The sequence below is a fragment of the Brassica rapa genome, chromosome A03, assembly GCF_000309985.2.
Source record: "Brassica rapa cultivar Chiifu-401-42 chromosome A03, CAAS_Brap_v3.01, whole genome shotgun sequence".
In the NCBI taxonomy this organism is placed as follows: Eukaryota; Viridiplantae; Streptophyta; class Magnoliopsida; order Brassicales; family Brassicaceae; genus Brassica; species Brassica rapa.
Genome location: NC_024797.2, coordinates 27,951,700 through 27,970,595, shown reverse-complemented (window position 1 = coordinate 27,970,595; position 18,896 = coordinate 27,951,700). Strand labels below are relative to the sequence as shown.

Below are 18,896 nucleotides of genomic sequence, written 5' to 3'. Positions count from 1 at the left end.
TGATGTGAGGGGGTTTAGATTGATTTTGAGATGATAATAAAGAGGGTAGAACTTGTGATCATTTACAACAAAATGGGGTAGAATGATGAGAATGAATCTATGTATGCATGAGTTGCTTCTAATCTTAGAAAAATTTTGCATAATGATCAAGCTCCTTGTTTTGAGTGATAACCACCCTTAAATAAAAAACATTTGAACCCATCTCTTCATTCATATTAGACCATTGCATGCCTAGCCAAATGATTGAGATCATGTGCCCATTTGTGAGACTTCACCTTGTGTGTGTGTGTGTGAATCAATGTGAGAGCTGATTGAAAGGACTTGTTGGTAAAGAGTATTGCAACTTGAGTAGAGGAAAAAGAGTATGGATAGGCCTAGAGAAGCTAGAGTATAATAAGGAGAATGCTCATGCTATTTGTTATGTTTCTTTAGGATGTTAAGTTGAGTGCTAGGAAGTGTTACTTTTGGCTATGAGTTCCCACTTTCAAACCTCTCTCCCTATGAGTTCTTACAAGTCACTTGAGGACAAGTAAGATACAAGTTTGGGGGAGTTGATATCTTGCATAATTACATTGTTTTAACCTTCTATTTCTTGCATGTTTTGATCATCTAGATTAGGAATCATGCATTTTAGTCTCTTTTTGCATTGCATAAGTCTTTATCAGGTTTTGGAGTTTCCATTGGAGATCTTAGAGGTACTTGGAAGCATTTGGGATCAAAAAGGGAGTGGGAAATGCTGTTTAGGCGAGCAAAGCACCAGAGCGGGGTACGGGAGCGACGTGCGACACCCGCTCCAGAAGAATCGAAGGTTGGCGCGACGTCTTGCACCGAGGTGATACACCCGCTCCAAGCCCAACTTCTTGTCGACGACTTTCATGATGCGGAGCGACCTATGGGAGCGACGTCACGCACCCGCGCCGGATGTAGAGCGACCTCTGGAGCGACGTCATCAACCCGCGCGCGTTTTGGAGAGGTGAAGCATGTGTTGCGGAGCGACCTATGGGAGCGACCTAGTGCACCCGCGCCGCGTTTTATCTTATGTCGAAAACTTATGTTTTATTTGGGCTTTTGAAGTGATTAATTAAGCCCATTAGGTCTTAGAAGTCACATAAATACTCTCTAAACCTAATTGTAGGATCTTATCTTGTTTTCTATCTAATCACAAAAGAACTCTTAGGTGAAAGATCTTATCTTGATCATTTTTCTCTTGTGATTGCTTGATTATCTTGATCACTAATCATGATTAGCACCAAATCATCTTTGATTCTTGGGCTCATCATGGAAAGTAGTGAGTAGTCATCTTTGGATTCATGGGTTAGGGAGATTAAGGGTGATTAAGCTAGATCTAAGGTGTTTAGGTGTAGATCAATCTTATTCCTTGCTAGTAGGGGGCTTTTAATGCAACTTTAGAGTTGGCCTCTCTAAAGTTGAGCTCTAGGCATTTCATACCCGGAAGGTGTTTGATGAAATGCCTGAACCAACTCTCCTAAGCTTTTAACATCCTTTACCAAAGGGATTTGTTGTTAAAGGTGTTAAGATGGCTAGTAGACTTGAGATTAATGATTACCTAGATAACATTCAACCAAAGGGATTTGATGCTTGAGTTATCTAGGTAAATGAGCATTCATCTAGGGATAGAGTTTGCTTAGGATTGTGTCTAGGTCTAAGGTAGATATAGATTGGTTCAAAGTTGACACCTTTAGGTTGAATCTTGATCACCCAAGATCGATTCCCATAGCCCATGAGTTCTCCCTTCTTATAAGAAAGAAAGTTTTGTCCTTTATTGCATTTTAGGTAGTAATCTAGTTTAAAAACATCTCAAAAACTGGTAGCACTTAGATTAAGCATGGTCTTGCATTCCCTTGGCTTTAGAATCACTTAGAACTGGTTTGACATCCTTTATACTACAACATTTGATTAGGAGCCTTGAAACTCCTATCATCATTTAGTTAATTTGTTTACTTGTCATATTTTTAATGATTTTAGGATAAATCATTAGTTTAATTAATATTATTATTAATTTTTTAATATTTGATATCTATATATTTATCATGATATTTAAAATCATGATAAACATGAACCTATTTTACCGATATATATACTAATATTTTCTAAAAAATATTTTAATATATAATAAACATGATATTTACGATATTTAATTAATAAATAGATATTAATAATATATACCGATAATATCATCATTACTTTTCTCTCATTTATAATTTTAATGACTAATATTATAGCCAATTTCTCTGATTTTTTACTGAAAATATTGATCAAATACAGATTATTATAAAATTTATATATAAGTATACTAATATATCTGAATTAAAATTTAAAATTTGTATCTAATTCAATTATTATTATCTTATAAAAAATAGAATTAAAAATTGTTAGATGTACAGATATATTTATCCGCACAAGGTGCGGTACATCAACTAGTTGATTTTAAAAAGCTTGAGATTTGTTTGTATAAAAAATCTTCAGAATTTTACTTGCAAGGGCATCCGAGGTCGTAATACTTGCAAGGCAGCTCAAGGGACTCGGCTACTTTCTCGAGAGCTAAGAGCATCGGTATCGGGGGCCCTTAGACCAGTCCCGTAAGTTTAAATGGGTTAATAATAAATGAAAAAGAAATTAAAAGAGAGTGGGACGGGCCTTAAGTAAGGGCTGTTCGGGCTCGTCTCATAGGAGACATGGCAGCACGGGAGTGGGCGATTCCATCTGTGTTGTTCGGGTGTTCTTCTCCTCGAGAAATCTGAAATCGAAATTAAAATAAATTCCAAAGCTCGATGGCGATGGCGATGGCGATGGCGAAGCCTTGATCTCTAAATCCATCTCTTCAAATCGAAAGGCAACCCTGCGTCTTCTCTCTTTCACTGGAGTTGGAGATCTCTTTATCTCCGTTGGCGAGGTCGCAGCTTCCGGCGTCGTTTGATCCCCTGATCCTCCTCCAAAGCCCAATCCACATCGGTTCGTCCGTTCCAATACGACGAGAACCAATCCTCCCCAAAACCATTGAGAATCGTCCCAATCTTAACAAGGTTTGTTTTTCAAGCCCGATCTGATTTCGATATTTTTTTTAGGGTTTTCTCGAAATTCGACGAATAAAATGGTATTTATCCGAGTGTTTGATAGATTCGATGGAAAAAAGATATAGATTCATTGGTTTGAGAACAATTGAATAGTTGCTAGGGTTCGGCAATTTATGATAGTTCGTATAGATTTCCAAAGCTTTATATGGTTCGATTGTATGATTGTTTCGTTGTAGCTTGTGTGATTGTTTTGTTTTGATTGTATGATTGTTCAAATTTCTATGTTTGATTGTTTAGTATAGATTTCTATGAACAACTGTATGATTGTTTCGTATAGATTTCTATGGTTCGAGATCAATTGTTTAAGTGGTTTAGAGTTTGATATGTGTGCAAATTCCAACCTGTGAAAATAAGCTCATGTCATTTGTATATATTTGATTCGTATAGACTAATAGTTTAGAGTTTGATTCGTATAGATTTAAATATCTCATATCATTTGTCTTGATTAGCTTTCTTCATGAGACTTTGCATTTTTCATAGTTTATAGATCAATGTTTTTTTAAATCTTGCAATAGTAATGCATTCAACTGATTGTTTCTCTGTCTTCTGTTAGACATTTTGTGGTATATATTAAATGTTAGATATATATTTAAGCCACTGATGTTTTAAAAGAAAGTTGATAGCTTTTTAGTTGTGTATTAAGTTGGGATTAGACATTTCTTGTTCGGAGTTGGCCATTAAGGTGGTGATGTACTTTGTATTCTTCACTTCCTCCTATTTAAATCTCTTATCTTTTCTCTCTTCTATCATCTCATTAGTCTTTCTCCAAGAAATCTCTTATATTTTCTTACTGTTATGGATCCAAACAATCTTCCTAGCCAGTCCTCTAGCTACGTAGGACTGCTTCACAGTCAATAAGGTAGCATTTTTCATGAAAACTTTCCTTATGAAAGTTTTCATTCTAGTGTTAACTTTGGAGAATCACAGCCTTTTCCGGCTTTCAGTTCACAACAATCTCAAGACGCACCAGTAGAGACACCCGTACAGACACCAGCTGCCCGTGTTGTAAGACGCAAATGGAATCTAGCAGATGACGAGGTGCTGATCAGTGCGTGGCTTAACACTTCGAAGGATGCTATTGTTGCAAATGAGCAGAGGTCGGGGGCCTTCTGGAAACGGGTTGCTGCTTATTATGCATCAAGTCCTCATGGAAGAGAGGATGGTGTGAGAGAGCACGGTTGTTGCAAGAAGGGGTGGCACAGAATCAATGAAGATGTTAACAAGTTCTGTGCCGCATACTCGGCAGCAGAGCGACAAATGAGAAGTGGTGAGACTGACACTGACGTTCTGAAGAAGGCACATGACATTTTCTTCTCTGATCAAGAGCACAAGTTCACACTTGAACATGCTTGGTGTGTGTTGAGGTTTGAACAGAAGTGGCTCAGCCTCAACACACCCACGACTGGTGGCGTTTCGAAGAGGAAGAATGTGGAGATAAATTCCTAAACTTCTACCAACGAAGGCTTCGTTGATGTTGAGAGCAGGCCCGAAGGTGTCAAGGCTGCTAAGGCTAAAAGAAATACGGGTAAAAAAAAGTCCGTGGCTGAGATTGCGACTGTTTGGGAAATGAAGAAAGACGATTTGGTGAGGAAGGAGAAACTGTCGAGGCTAGCAATACTAGACACTCTCCTTACCCGTACTGAACTATTGAGTGAGGCGGAAGTAGTTGTGAAGAATAAGCTCCTAGCCGAGTTATTCTGAAAAAAAATTAAGAAGAAGATGTCTCTTTATGTATGATATTTTATGTATGCTCTATGTTCTTGTTTGGTGTATGTTCTATGTTCTTGTTAGGTGTTTGGTCTATGTAGTTCCGGTTTCCTTAAATGGGTTTTTATTAATGAATCATTTTCTTTTAATGTGTTGGCTCTATGTTTGTGTATAGGTCTTTGTTTCTAACTGTATATAGCTCTTTGTAAATAAATGTGATACCCATTGTGGAGTCCTTAGGATTAGATTAGTATTATTATTATTATTTTTTATTGAATAGTTAAGGACTCTTGTGAAAAATGTGTGTACAATGTTGATCACGAAATTGGAATCTTTAGGAATAAAAAAATGTATCTTTTTTTTGTTTAGTGAAATATAATTTTTATATATTGGATGATTAAATAGGATAACTTAACATAAAATACAATAAATAAACATAAAAACAATAATTAAACATAAAAATACAACAATTAAAGATAAAAACAATAATTTTACATAAAGATAGAAAAATTCCTAAATAAAAACATGATTAAATATAAACATAATTAAATTTTTTTTTGTTTCGACATAACCCAACACAAAACCTTGCCGGGCCAACCATCAGACGCCACGTGCAGTACGGACTTGATCCTTCGAAGTCTTATTTACGGACTGAACCGTCTAAAGCTTAGCCCAATTCACAATTTTTTAATTGTAAAAAAGCTAAGGATTTGGGCTACGGACCCGTGACAGACCGCCGTTGCGGTTGGTCTAAACATCGAATATCTCCGAGCTCTTGTCTACACGTGGCACAACGGTTGTGCACTCTCTCACTTTACAGGTCGAGCATAACGTGTGTCCATTTTGACACTACAACAAGAAAAAAGAGAGACTTTAAAAAAAAAAAAAGATTATTCAAGCAAAAGCATTGTCCGAACAAGAACATCGTAAATGAAAGTTCGACATTACCTGATGGATAGGTGGATACATGGAAAAGGTACAGTCAGGGCACTCTAGAAGCTCGTAGACGCTAGTTGCCGCCGGACCGACTATATTGGTAACGACGGCGTGAGTCTTGGTGGAAGAGAAGTGGTGAGTTCCTTCGTTCATCGACGATTCAAACTCCATACTCTCCGTCTCCATTTACCAAAAATCAATTTCCAAAAATCGAAAAAACAAAAAAGTCCCAAAATTCAAAAACTAATCATTTTCTCTTCTTCTTCTCGGAAAAGAAAATTTCTTTCTTTCGAAACCGATTAACAGTACATTGCTTCTTTTGCCACTTTTGGGAATCTGTGAGAATGGATTCGATTATAGAAATCTGGAAATGTCGAGAAAGGAGAGACAAAGTTAAGAGAAATTGATTGACAGAATTAACTGAAAATTTTCCAGGAAACCGAACTGGTGACTCTGTCTCTCCCTTCTCTCTCTCTCTCGTCAACGTCTGGTGCTTTTCTTCTTTGAGAGAGAGAAGAAGAAGAAGAGAGATCAAATATGAGCCGTCCAGATGCTGAGGCTCCCTTTGAATCCGACGGTTGTCTCTTCAACCCCAATGCGGACGTAACTGATGTCCGGTAATGTTCTTTTAAACGCCGTCGGTGAGTGTAGCGTACTTTTATGGCAAGCCTGGTGATATATAGTTATAAACATTTATATCGATAGACATAACAGGTGGTTCTATGGTCTAGCGGTTAGGACATTGGACTCTGAATCCAGTAACCCGAGTTCAATTCTCGGTAGAACCTACTTTTTCATCTTTTTCTATTTCTTCATACAAATTACAAATCAAATCCCCTATATATTAATTGAGAAACATTTGAAAAGATGTAACCTCAATTTTGTATTAATTAAAAGAGGCCCCAATGCATAGGTGGCACTCAATTAGATAGTCAATTACATTCAATTGAAAAATAAGTAGGTCCACATTCGATTTTTATATGTTGTTAGATACATAAGTTGGTCAAACTATATGATATAATGATATGATATGTTATTTTCTTTCCTTAAATAAAACCTACGGAATTACCATAAATGACTAATATATATATGACAATTAATGCTTTTAATAATAAAGATTTGATAACAATTTATATCTCCTCCATCATTTTTTGTTTAATTTTATATTATTAAAATAAATTAAACAATCAAATTAGCTATAAAAATAAAATTTAGATTTTTTCGTATATGTTATATTTTGAATTTTTAAAAACGACAATAAATGACTAAAACTATTAAAATTATTATGTTAAAAATTAATGATCAATGGTTTAACATTTTTATTATAAGAAGATACACATGATTTTAAAACCATATGAGTAAAAAATATCATTTAATAATAAATAAATATATATATAGATTAAACACTATATACCATAAGATTACATAAATATTTTAATATTAAAACTTTCAATGAATTTTCAAGAACATTTATAAATTATAAAATTATTAAAGATTTCAGATTGAAAATTTTGTTATCGATGATTTAAATATTTTGTTATAAAACGATATGAATGATCATAGAACCGTATGATTATAAATTCTTATTTAATAAATAACTATACAAAATATACTATTCTTAGAAAAATAGGTTGGTTCATCTTAACTTATATTACACTTTTTATAAAACTAACTATCGAATTGATAAATAACGTACCAAAAAATGTTTTGCACTTTCCTTAAATAAAAGCTACGAAATTACCTAATATGATTAACGTATATGTGAAAATTAATTATTATGAATAATAAATATTTGATAACAATTTTTGTATCTTAGTTCTTTTTTTAATTTTATATTATTAAAATATATTTAAAAATCACATTAAATATATAATAAAAACATTTATATTTTTTCTTATATATTATATTTTGAATTTTTCAAAACGTCTATAAATTATTAGAAATTTGAAGATCCCCACTTTGAAAATTTTGTGATCAATAGATTATTTTTTTGTCATAATAAGTTACAAATGATCATAAAATTGTATTAATATGAACTTTTATTTAATATTATAAGAAGATACACATGATTTTAAAACCATATGAGTAAAAAATATCATTTAAAAATAAAACACATATATATATATATAGATTATACTATATACCATAAGATTACATAAATATTTTAATATTAAAACTTTCAATGAATTTTCAAAAACATTTATAAATTATAAACTTATTAAAGATTTCACATTGAAAATTTTGTTATCGATGATTTAAATATTCAGTTATAAAATGATATGAATGATCATAGAACTGTATGATTATAAATTCTCATTTAATAAATGACTATATAAAATATACTATTCTTAGAAAAATAGGTTGAACTATCTTAACTTACATTATATTTTTTATTAAACTAACTATCGAATTGATAAATAATCTATCAAATTTTTTTTTGCACTTTCCTTAATTAGAAACTACGAAATTACCTAATATGATTAACGTATATATGAAAATTAATTATTATGAATAATAAATATTTGATAACAATTTTGGTATCTTAGTTTTTTTTTTTAATTTTATATTATTGAAAGATATTAAAAAATCACATTAAATATATAATAAAAAATTTATATTTTTTCTTATATGTTATATTTTGAATTTTTCAAAACGTTTATATATTATTAGAAATTTGAATATTCTCACTCTGAAAAATTTTTGATCAATAGATTTTTTTTTGTTATAATAAGTTACAAATGATCATAAAATATAACGCATATGAATTTTTATTTAATAAATATTCAAACTAAATAATATATATATATATATATAAATACTAATGATCTAAAGCAACAAGATTAGTTGATCAATTTAGTCGTCCAGTTGAAATCTTTCAAAAGTATGTGAAAGACTAAAGTCAAAGTAAATATGGTTTTAGAATAGTAATTATATTTTACTAACCGAAATATCGAAAAAAACCGAACCGAACCGAAACCAACCCGATATTCGGATTGAACACCCCTAATCCAAATGAAGCCAAACTATTGTTTCATTCTCCAAAATATAATAAAAAGAATAACTTAATCCCGCGCAAGGCGCGGGTCTTATCCTAGTGTATTGATATCACATAAATCTGGTAAGATACAAAAAATAAATTCGAATACAGCCACCATTTATTATTTTGTGCTTCCTACACTTGGAAACGACTACGTACACACAACAAAGATTTGGCATAAGGTAAAACACACACACACACACACAAAGGTTTATCAAGAGCTCACAAAGCAGAGTAAAAGAGAAAAGTAACCCGACCTTGGATTCTGTGTTCAGTACGATGATGAGTATCCAAAGCCACCAGCCTTTCTCCCCATAAGTGAAAGCATCATCTCTCCCGCCGGAGTTTCAGACCCATCAGACCATCCGTACTTCTCAATCAACTGATTCACAACGTTACCAACCACGTACGTAATCCCCGACACAGACACAGCAGTTATCGCGTAGTACATAACGCTCTTCAGATAACTGCTTCTCGGGTTCCTCACGTGGGCTTTGGCTAGAGCGAGCAAGGCGATACATATAAGAGATGCGCCAAAAACTGATGCCACTTTGTAGTCTTTGTTGTGTGTTTTGCTGAATGAGAAGTAGTAGACGACAGGTGGGAGTAGTCCGGTGATTATGAAGGATAAGATTGCGATTGTTGCGTGAAGCATGAAGTTTTCTCTTCGTCCCAAGAGTCGCTTGTACCGAGTTTCTTTTTGACCGTTGGTCTGGCTTTCAGCTGTTGTTTCTCTAATGGGTAGTTCCTCCTTTCTGATTTCGTGGAGCTACCAAAAAAATTTCTCTGTTAGTTTATTGAGATTGTGGGTTTATGCATAACTCAGACTCGTCAGGAAAAGGAACTGATCGCTTAAGATCCAGACTCGGTCTGGAGCATCATGCATTTAGTCGTACTTAGGAAAAAAAATTATATGAAAAATACAAACTTGTATTCGAGCTTAAGACATTATGAAAATTTTGGACCAGTAAAGATTAGGAAAGATTAAGTGATTACTCACACTATGAGTAATGAGAACAAGCCCGCCAAATAAGTTTGCAAGCCCTAATACCAAAATGTTCACTGCATCCACAACGGTTGATAAGAGTATTAATGTATATGTGTAAACCGGTTTAGTCTTAGGATTTTCTAGTAATGAATTTTGTGCGTTGTGTTTCACAATCACAATGGAAGTGGAATGTTAAGGGTGAGAGGGTGTCCTTACATGTTGAAGCACCAGAACCAGCGGCAGATGAGATAACACCGAGGCTTGTGATTGCTTCTGCTAGACCTCCATATACGATGCTTTTCAATATCTCCACTTTACGTCCTTCAACAACTGGTGTCAGTAACGGTTCCGCTAGAGTCACTGGGTTTGATATGGGGATAGATGATCGCATCGGGGTGAGACGTCCTTTTTTCTTTGGTGGTTTTTTCCTGTCATCATTGGCCATCTTTTGCTGTGTTGATACGGGGAGAGATGATCGCATCGGGGTGAGACGACGTCCTTTGTTTGGTGAATCATGTGAGTTTGTAACTTCCATCATATCATGAAAATAATGGTGGATTTTTTTGCAAGTCAAAGGAGAGATGCAAAAGCTAACTAAGAGAAAAAAAAAAGATTGGCTATCACGTTTTGTTTTCAATAAATTGACTTCTCAAACAATTCAACTACAAAGACATGAACATGCATGGGTTCCACTTTCTGAGTGTGACGCAGTCATACTTTTGTACCTTGAATCAAAGGGTTCTCTAATCCATTTTGCACCACGGTGTCTTCTAAGAACCAAGGGTAAACTTGTAGAGAGATATTTCTAATTACTTATCTCCATTTAGAGAGACATTTAAGATCGTGAATATGAGAATTTATCAATACTTATATTGTTGAAGTTCAAAAATATATATTTATTTTCATTGTTTTTCTTACTTCTTTTTGAAACCCACTCCCTTTTACTATAAAAACGGTCTAATGTCAAGAACATCAAAACTATATATTAGACATCACTTCTTCAAAATTTTGGACTTATGAATTCTTATATTTTTATATAGATAGTCAACAATATTTACTAAGATCAGTTTTATTATGATAACTAGGATTGTTAATCATAATTAATTTTCGTTAGTGGACTTATTTAATTTCTTAATATAACAGTTTCTTGAGATAAATAAAAATGTGGGGACCAAACAATACCTTGCAGAATAATTTTCTTCATTCAAATCAAATGTATTGATATCATAAAAATCTTGAAAGAACAAAAACAAATTCGAATACAGTCACCATTTATTATTTTGCGTTTCCTACACTTGGAAACAACTTCACACACTCACAAGAAAGATTTGGCATAAGGAAAACACACACAAGTTTAACGAGAATTCTCATAAAGCAGAGTGAAAGAAAAAAAGTAGCACCACGAGACAAAGCTTCTGTGATCAGTATGATGATGAGTATCCAAAGCCACCAGCCTTTCTCCCCATAAGCGAAAGCATCATCTCCCCAGCCGGAGTTTCAGACCCATCAGACCATCCGTACTTCTCAAGCAACTGATTCACAACGTTACCAACCACGTAGGTAATCCCCGACACCGATACAGCATTCGTTGCGTAGTACAGGACGCTCTTTAGGTAGCTGCCTCTCGGGTTCCTCACGTGAGCTTTGGCTAGAGCGAGGAAGGTGATGCATATCAGAGATGCACCGAAAACGGATGCGACTTTGTAGTCTTTGTTGTGTGTTTCTCTGAATGAGAAGTAGTAAACAACAGGTGGGAGTAGTCCGGTGATTATGAAAGATACAATTGCGAGTGTTGCGTGAAGCATAAAGTTTTCTCTTCGTCCTAGTAGTCGCTTGTACCGAGTTTCTTCTTCACCGTTATTCGCTGTTGTTTCTATGATGGGTTCCTCCTCTCTGAGTTCTTGGAGCTACAAAAGAAGTTTCTTGATGTTGTGGGTTCATGCATAAGGATTGGGAAAAGATTAAGTGATTGCTTACGTTATGAATAATGAGGATAAGCCCTCCAAATAAGTTTGCAAGCCCTAATACCAAAATGTTCACTGCAACCACAACGGTACATACGAGTATTAGGGTGTGTTGTGATTCAAAGTGGAAGTGGAGTGCTATAAGGCTGAGGGGGTACTTACATGTTGAAGCACCAGAACCAGCGGCGGATGAGATAACACCGAGGCTTGTGATTGCTTCTGTTAGACCTCCATATACGATACTTTTCAAGATCTCCGGTTTACGTCTTTCAACAACTGGTGGCAGTAACGGATCATCTAGAGTCTCTCCTTCCAGAGAACTCACTGGGAGTTGTCGAATATCTACTCTTGAATCATTGGGTCCACTAGTGATTGCCTTTGGTACGTTCACGTCATGTTGTGGTTGAATCGGGGAGAGACGTACTTTGCCTGGCGAGTTCACATCATCGACGATCTTTTAATAAACACTATAATATACTCCCTCTGTTCCTAAAAGATTTATGTTATAGTTTTTTCACACTTATTAAGAAAACATTTAAAATTATATTTTTTAATACATTGTTTTTCTTAATTAACTATTCCTAATAACTTTTAACCAATGAGATTTTATTAAACACAATTGTATTTTTTGAAAAATACAATTTTTCATTAATTAATGTTTTGAAAATTTAAAAAATAAATATTTTTGAAATAATTTTTTTTCTAAAAAATGGATCTTTAAGGAACAGAGAGAGAGAGGGAGTATATAATAGATGGTTTTTCTTTATATTTAAGAGAATAACCCTACCTTGAATCAAAGTTACTGCATCATCCTGAACAGGAGATGGGGCTGCCGTATCTACTACCAAAGGGGTATGGTTATCACGTGGCCGATTAGCTTCCGGGACACTAGGCATTGCTTCACCAGACAAAAACAAACAAATTTAATAAATTTAATCCTAATCTTAAAATGAAACAAATCCCTTCAGCATCATAGTGAATAAAAAAAGAGAGAAATTGCATTATTGCAATACCTTTATCTTCTAGTTGTTCGTTTTTCTTAATTCCAATCATTGAAACGATCCAGTTGGAACAGCCTGTAGGCTCCTGTGGAGGCTTTAGCTGAGTGTTAATCCCCACGTTAACTTCACTGGGAGGAACCGGATTTGAACCCACCACTGCATTTTTTTATTCAGTAAAACAAAAGCATGCTTTATATACAAAAAGGGATCGGATCTAAATATTTCACTTTTCAAGTGGCAAAGAAATAGTTAGAATAATGTACCTATGGGTTCGATATTGAATATGCTGAAGCAGGACAAGCACTTGTAGAAAAAGGACCCAGTTATAGGGTTTTCACTACTAACAGCAGATTTCATATTGTCTTCCGAACGAAGATTATCATCAGTCCCGCTAGGCCTTGTCGCTGCAGGCCTCTCCGGCACATTAGGGTTGCTCTGCTTATTTTTCTTGTGGGCAACCTTTTTCCTGAGGAGGACCCTTTTCTTGAGGACAACCACTTTGGTGATGCAATTCTTGCATTTTGGACATAATAGATCAGGTGTCTTTTGGTTCTCCACCAGTTCCTTCGCCTTGTAATCTTTAACATCTTCGATGTCCACTTCCTCCTCCTCTATCACCTCCACCTCTTCAGGGATATCACCGTCTTGTACTTCATCGATCTCACGTGATCCTTTGCTCTCCTCAGAAGATGAACCCTTTTCAAACTCTGTCACTTTTTTCTTCCCATTCAAGTGGTCAACAGTTTGGGACTCATGATCATCAGATTCCGCATCAGATGACTCAGAACCTAACATAAGAAGAATTAACCAGAATCTCAGTTATACATGATGTCATCTTCAACCAAGCAACACATTGTCAACTAGTCACCACAACTCAACCAATATCAACATGAGAGGAAAGATCTAATCTCTAAAAAAAAGAAGTTGTTGGTCAAAGAAGCCCTATAACACAGGACTGACCTTTGGTCTCAAAACATAACAAATCACAGTGATGACATTTCCATATTCCTTCATTCACAAGCAACAAATCATAACAAATGACTTCTCATCACCATGCACTAGCTGTAACGTATCATTAAATTTTTCCTAAATAAGTAACTATCTAATTATAGCCTACTAGGTTTGAATCATGTCCGCATGCAAAATAAGGGAACGGAACCAAAGAGGACAGCTCAAAACATGAAATATAATTAGAAGGCTTTAGTTACTACCAACCTTGGTGTACGTCCAAGTAGACGTTGCCATTGTTCACGTCGTCGTGCTCACCGTGAAATCCGATTTCTTTCTCCGCTGACTCATAGACCTCCAGACTCTCTATCGTGACACGCTCTCCATCACCAGAAAAGCTAGAAGACGAGCTTGTGTTGGTAGTGGTGATAGTACTGCTATCTGCACTATCGGGTCTCTTTTCATGAGCCAACGACGACGTTTTTCTCTCCAACCCGACAACTTGGTCGTCCTCTTCTTTCATTTCTACCTCCTGGTGGTGCTTTTCTGTCCCGGTGGTGAGCTCCATGACTTCGGCGAACGCCATCAAAAGAGGACAAGGTGGAAGACAGGAAGGGCCAAAAGAAAGGAAAAAGGAGAACAAAAGAGAGACTGAGATCAAGAGAAGTCTCTGTCTCTTCTTCAGTTCAAAATGTACTTAATAAGATGATGATGTCTTCTGCTTATATAGCATCATATTCATATCGAATTATTGATTGTCCGATGATGATGAAGTGTTTTGACTTTGCCGCCTATCAGCACGTTTCTACATGACAATATTTTAGACAATAAAACCAAAACTATGGAACTTTAATTAACTAACAGAAAACTACTGTTTAAGTAATATATATACAACCCAATACTTTGTGGGATTTTACAAAAAAAAAAAGCAAAACATTAGCCTTATTTTACATATTTATTATTGAATTTAGATTGTACTTAAATTTAAGTTTTGAATGTTTTTAAGTATGCTCACATATATTAGTTTCAATTTTCATTGAAGTTAATTGAATTATAAACTATTGATACTGTCATCATAGTATTTACACCATAGCTTAATCCTCCGAACAAAAATTTAGTCGAGCTAACAGAAATAAAAACTAGCTGAAGCTTTACTTTAAGGGATTTAGATCATTATTAGTGGGTATTCCAATATGTCTTTTTTAAATATGAACGCAGCCAATTATATTAAATTTTAGTATTTAAACTGTAAATACAAGATTAAATTAATATTTTATTAAAAGATATTTATTTTCTTAGAAATTTATACCAAGACATATAAATAAGAAATTTAGTGCAGCTTTTTCATATTTTAAATATTTACTAATAAATTATTAGTTTTATTTACATTTATATACAATAGAGAATTATTAATTTAAAAAGATACATATTATTATATATAGTCTTATGTTAAAAGCTAAATAATTATCACATTGGTCAGATCATATGGATGACAGAAGATCATCGTCACCGAGATGACGAAAGAGATGGAAAGACTGGACTCATTTCACGTTGAATGTCCCAACTCAATTGAATCTTTTTTTATTTTCGATAAGAAGAGAAGACTTTTTATTTTGCCGGCAACAGACTCCTATCTAGATCAAGCACAGCTCATAATAACACGAAATAAAAACATGGAAAAATATGACAAATACTAACTGGACATACGATACAATATTGTTTGTTTACAACCTTAGTACTTGTTTTCGCTATAATAATAAGAAAGTCGCATCTTACAATAAAATACTCCGTGTAAACATTCCGAAATAATTTGGCGTGCAACACGTTTGCTGACGTATTACAAGGATCACTTCCGTATTTACTTAAGCATATTTTCCAATCTGTATCGACCAAAGTTAGATCCAGATTTCCTTATATTACTAAAAATAATTTATGAGAATTAGCTAAAAGGAATTCTTAGTGTCTTTCTACTTTTCTGAAATCATTAAACGGCTCAAATATAAACTTCTACTAAGCTATTGGCAGTGCCGTCCCAGTAGATTTCGTGGCCTAAAGCAAATTTATGTGGTAACATATATTTAATTTTTTTAAATATTTTTGATCCAAAATATATTTAATATTTTTGTTTAAAATATAAAATGATATAGTAGTTTAGTTATAAATAAAAAGTATAAATAAAAATTCAGATGAATATTAAATCAGTAGTGGATATTTTAATAAATTAAAATCACTAGTTTGTTTGAACTATTATTATTTTCTTTTTTAACTATTATTATTATCTTTAGTAACAAAAATAAATAAATAGAAAGAATAACAAATAAGTTACTCAAATAGAAGAGAAAAACACACATGTCAAAATAGAAAAATAGTGGAAACGTTACAAGTCCAACATATTTAACTTTGAAGATCCAAGACTCCAACCGAAACAAAATGTGAAAATTAATGTTTTAACCTAACTATAATCATTATTAAAAAATGTGGCCTCAAAAATTGTAAATTATTTTGTGGCCTAAAGCTCCAGCTTCACTGGCCTTATGGGAGGGACAGCCCTGCTCCAATGTATACATCTATAACAGAATTTTTCTATTTATAAAAGAAAATATAGAGATATGTTATTTTACCTATAAAAATAGAGACAAAAAATATTTTTTTTCTATATTTTTTTCTAAAATAAAGAAACTCTACGAAAGAAACATACATTGAAGAAATTATACCTCTATAATAAAAATCTCTGTTTTAAAAAAAAATATAGAAGTATACATTGCAAATGCTCTTAGACCATTAATTCACTTGTGAGTAATGATGAAAATGCCCAGCAAGGGGTGCAATATACTAAGGTATGATCGTGGTAGTGTCAATTCCTGAGTAGTTCATTTAAGTACAATTAAGCCGGAGGTCTATGTACTACATTTCTATTTTCTAAGTCGTGCATTTCGGAAAACATAGTCATCGACTCATTAACATTTGTGTAGAGAGTGTTGATTATGGTTAGACAGAACTTGTACTCGATTAAGTCTCAAGTCCAAAGAAATTCTTCAATCTCTTCAATGTGCAATCTTGGGACTTAATTTTGTTGTTTGCTATAGTCATATCGCCAAATTTCATTTGATTAAATACAATTTCAAATTTTCAACTCTTTAAACCCATTGTTTGCTATAGCCTTTGGACCAATGGATTTAAAGAATTGAAATTGTATTTAATCAAAGGAAATTTGGCGATATGACTATAGCAAACAACAAAATTAAGTCTATACCCATTACAATATTTATTATATTGTTTTTTTCACTTTCACTTCTCTTTTTAATTAACTTATAAGTTTAAAAATACTTATTCAAAGTGTTTATATATATATATATATATATGTATAAAAACATATATTTTTTGTATATAACATGTTTTAAATTTGTAAAACTAACATATATTTATAAAATTAAATATCTATTCTATTAATTTAAAGTTATATTTTTTATCTACTATTGAAAAGTCATAGTTGGACCATTTAATTAGTTATATTAAGACTTAAGAGGGGGTTATTGGTAGAAGAATTCAAGAGGAATTATTAAATTTTGAGATTCCATTGTTATTGGTTTATGGATTTTTAAAATTTAATTAGAATCCATTTTTATTGGGATGATGATTTTTAAATTCCACTCAAAATCTTTTGTTATTGGAAAAGTTTAGTTTTCATTGATTTTAAGATTCTATTAAAATCTATTGTTATTGGGATGTAAATTCTCTTTGTTTTTACTCATAAGACTAAACTTTGAGAATATCATCTATACTCATAAGATTTTTGAAATCTATGCAAAAAAAAACACTCGCATACAAAAACACACAAAATTGAACAATGAAATAATACAAATTACAACTTTAACATAAAAGTAGAAAACAAATATTAAAAATTTAATAAAAGTAAAAAAAAAAATTAAAATAGTTTTAAAAAGAATTTTAGAAATTCAAAAAGAATTAAAAAAAAACAATTTGAAAAAAAAAATTGAAAGCTTTTATATAAAAAATTTCAAATTTAAAACCATATATTTGAAAATTATAAAAAAATAACTTTTATTTATATATCTATATATTAAAAGGTACAATGACATTTAATAATTGAAATGATTCTTTTTTCTTTTCTCCTATTATACCATTAATTTCTTACCTTAAAAGTTAATAACAATTAATAGAATTCTATACACAAGTAATGAAAACTAGGTGACCGACCCGCACCCTGTGCGGGCATAAGAACATGATCGGTCTGCATCCTGTGTTCTCTCTCAGCCCGTACCTCACGAGAGGGAACACAGTAACGTCAGTATGAAGAGTCAGATATTGTGTGTATGTATAATTGCAACGTCACAAAATATTTTGTGTGTTTACGAAGATACTTTCATTCAAAATGGAAAAAATAGTGTATAGTTTTAGAAGTAACAGATTTTATATTATCATTAATTAGAATTGTATTGTATATGTTTCGTAATTCTTTATTTTAGGTGAATAATATTATTTTTCCATAAATAATAAACAAACATTTATGTAGACATATTAAAAGAAAATATAATAAAAATCAAAATATTATCCATAAATAATATAAATTATTAAGTACAGTTCTCGATAAAAAAAGCAAATTCAATTATAAACTTGCAAAAAATTAAATAAATTTTGTAAGCAATTTGACGGGTTAACATTATTTGATAACTTTATAAATTTTTAAATTTTATTAAACATGAAATAATATTAAATTGACATACCGTCATCGGTCTCCTAACTCATCACAACCCATCTAGCAAATACAAAAAATAAATAATTGCAACAGTTTATTCATTTTAAAATTTGTATTTGAAAAAAAAAGTAGATTAAAATTACGTACCGTGACTACGAAATATTCTGAAAAGCTTGTTTGTAGACAACATTCAATATTAAGACCTTGGGTGTCTCCTATATATATACAATCGATTTATTCTCATATTAATGATTTTAATATTTTGCACAATAAATAATGAAATCGTTTAAAGAAAGATATTAAATGTGTATTGTCAAAAAATGATTTACATATGATATGATTTTAACTTGCACAAGTAATCCATATTAGAAAGATAAGTTATTAAAAACAAACAACGTAATTAGAAACATTAAAATATTTTGTAAGCAATGTAATAAATATGATATCAACATGCGCAAGTTTACCGTTTGAATAATAAGGAAAGTTTTTAATATTTGTCTTAA

The 18,896-nt window shown here is 32.6% G+C and overlaps 1 protein-coding gene, 1 long non-coding RNA gene and 1 other non-coding gene across 3 annotated transcripts; 1 reads left to right on the top strand and 2 right to left on the bottom strand.

Moving 5' to 3' along the window:
* Nucleotides 1-1,944: 1,944 nt before the first annotated feature.
* On the bottom strand, nucleotides 1,945-6,729 carry LOC103861795. Its single transcript, XR_004456738.1, has 2 exons — nucleotides 5,751-6,729; nucleotides 1,945-5,651 (listed from the first exon to the last, which is right to left on the bottom strand). It is a non-coding gene; the product is annotated as an uncharacterized LOC103861795 (long non-coding RNA).
* TRNAQ-CUG lies at nucleotides 6,455-6,526 on the top strand. Its single transcript has one exon. It is a non-coding gene; the product is annotated as a tRNA-Gln (tRNA).
* A 2,114-nt stretch (nucleotides 6,730-8,843) lies between the features above and the next one.
* LOC103861794 (membrane protein of ER body-like protein) lies at nucleotides 8,844-18,166 on the bottom strand. Its single transcript, XM_018657394.2, has 9 exons — nucleotides 12,983-18,166; nucleotides 12,741-12,884; nucleotides 12,515-12,625; nucleotides 11,890-12,156; nucleotides 11,741-11,802; nucleotides 11,214-11,670; nucleotides 9,980-10,357; nucleotides 9,776-9,837; nucleotides 8,844-9,544 (listed from the first exon to the last, which is right to left on the bottom strand). Exons 1-9 carry the CDS (start codon nucleotides 13,521-13,523, stop codon nucleotides 9,047-9,049), a joined length of 2,520 nt encoding a protein of 839 aa, XP_018512910.2. The 5' UTR covers nucleotides 13,524-18,166; the 3' UTR covers nucleotides 8,844-9,046.
* Nucleotides 18,167-18,896: the final 730 nt, after the last annotated feature.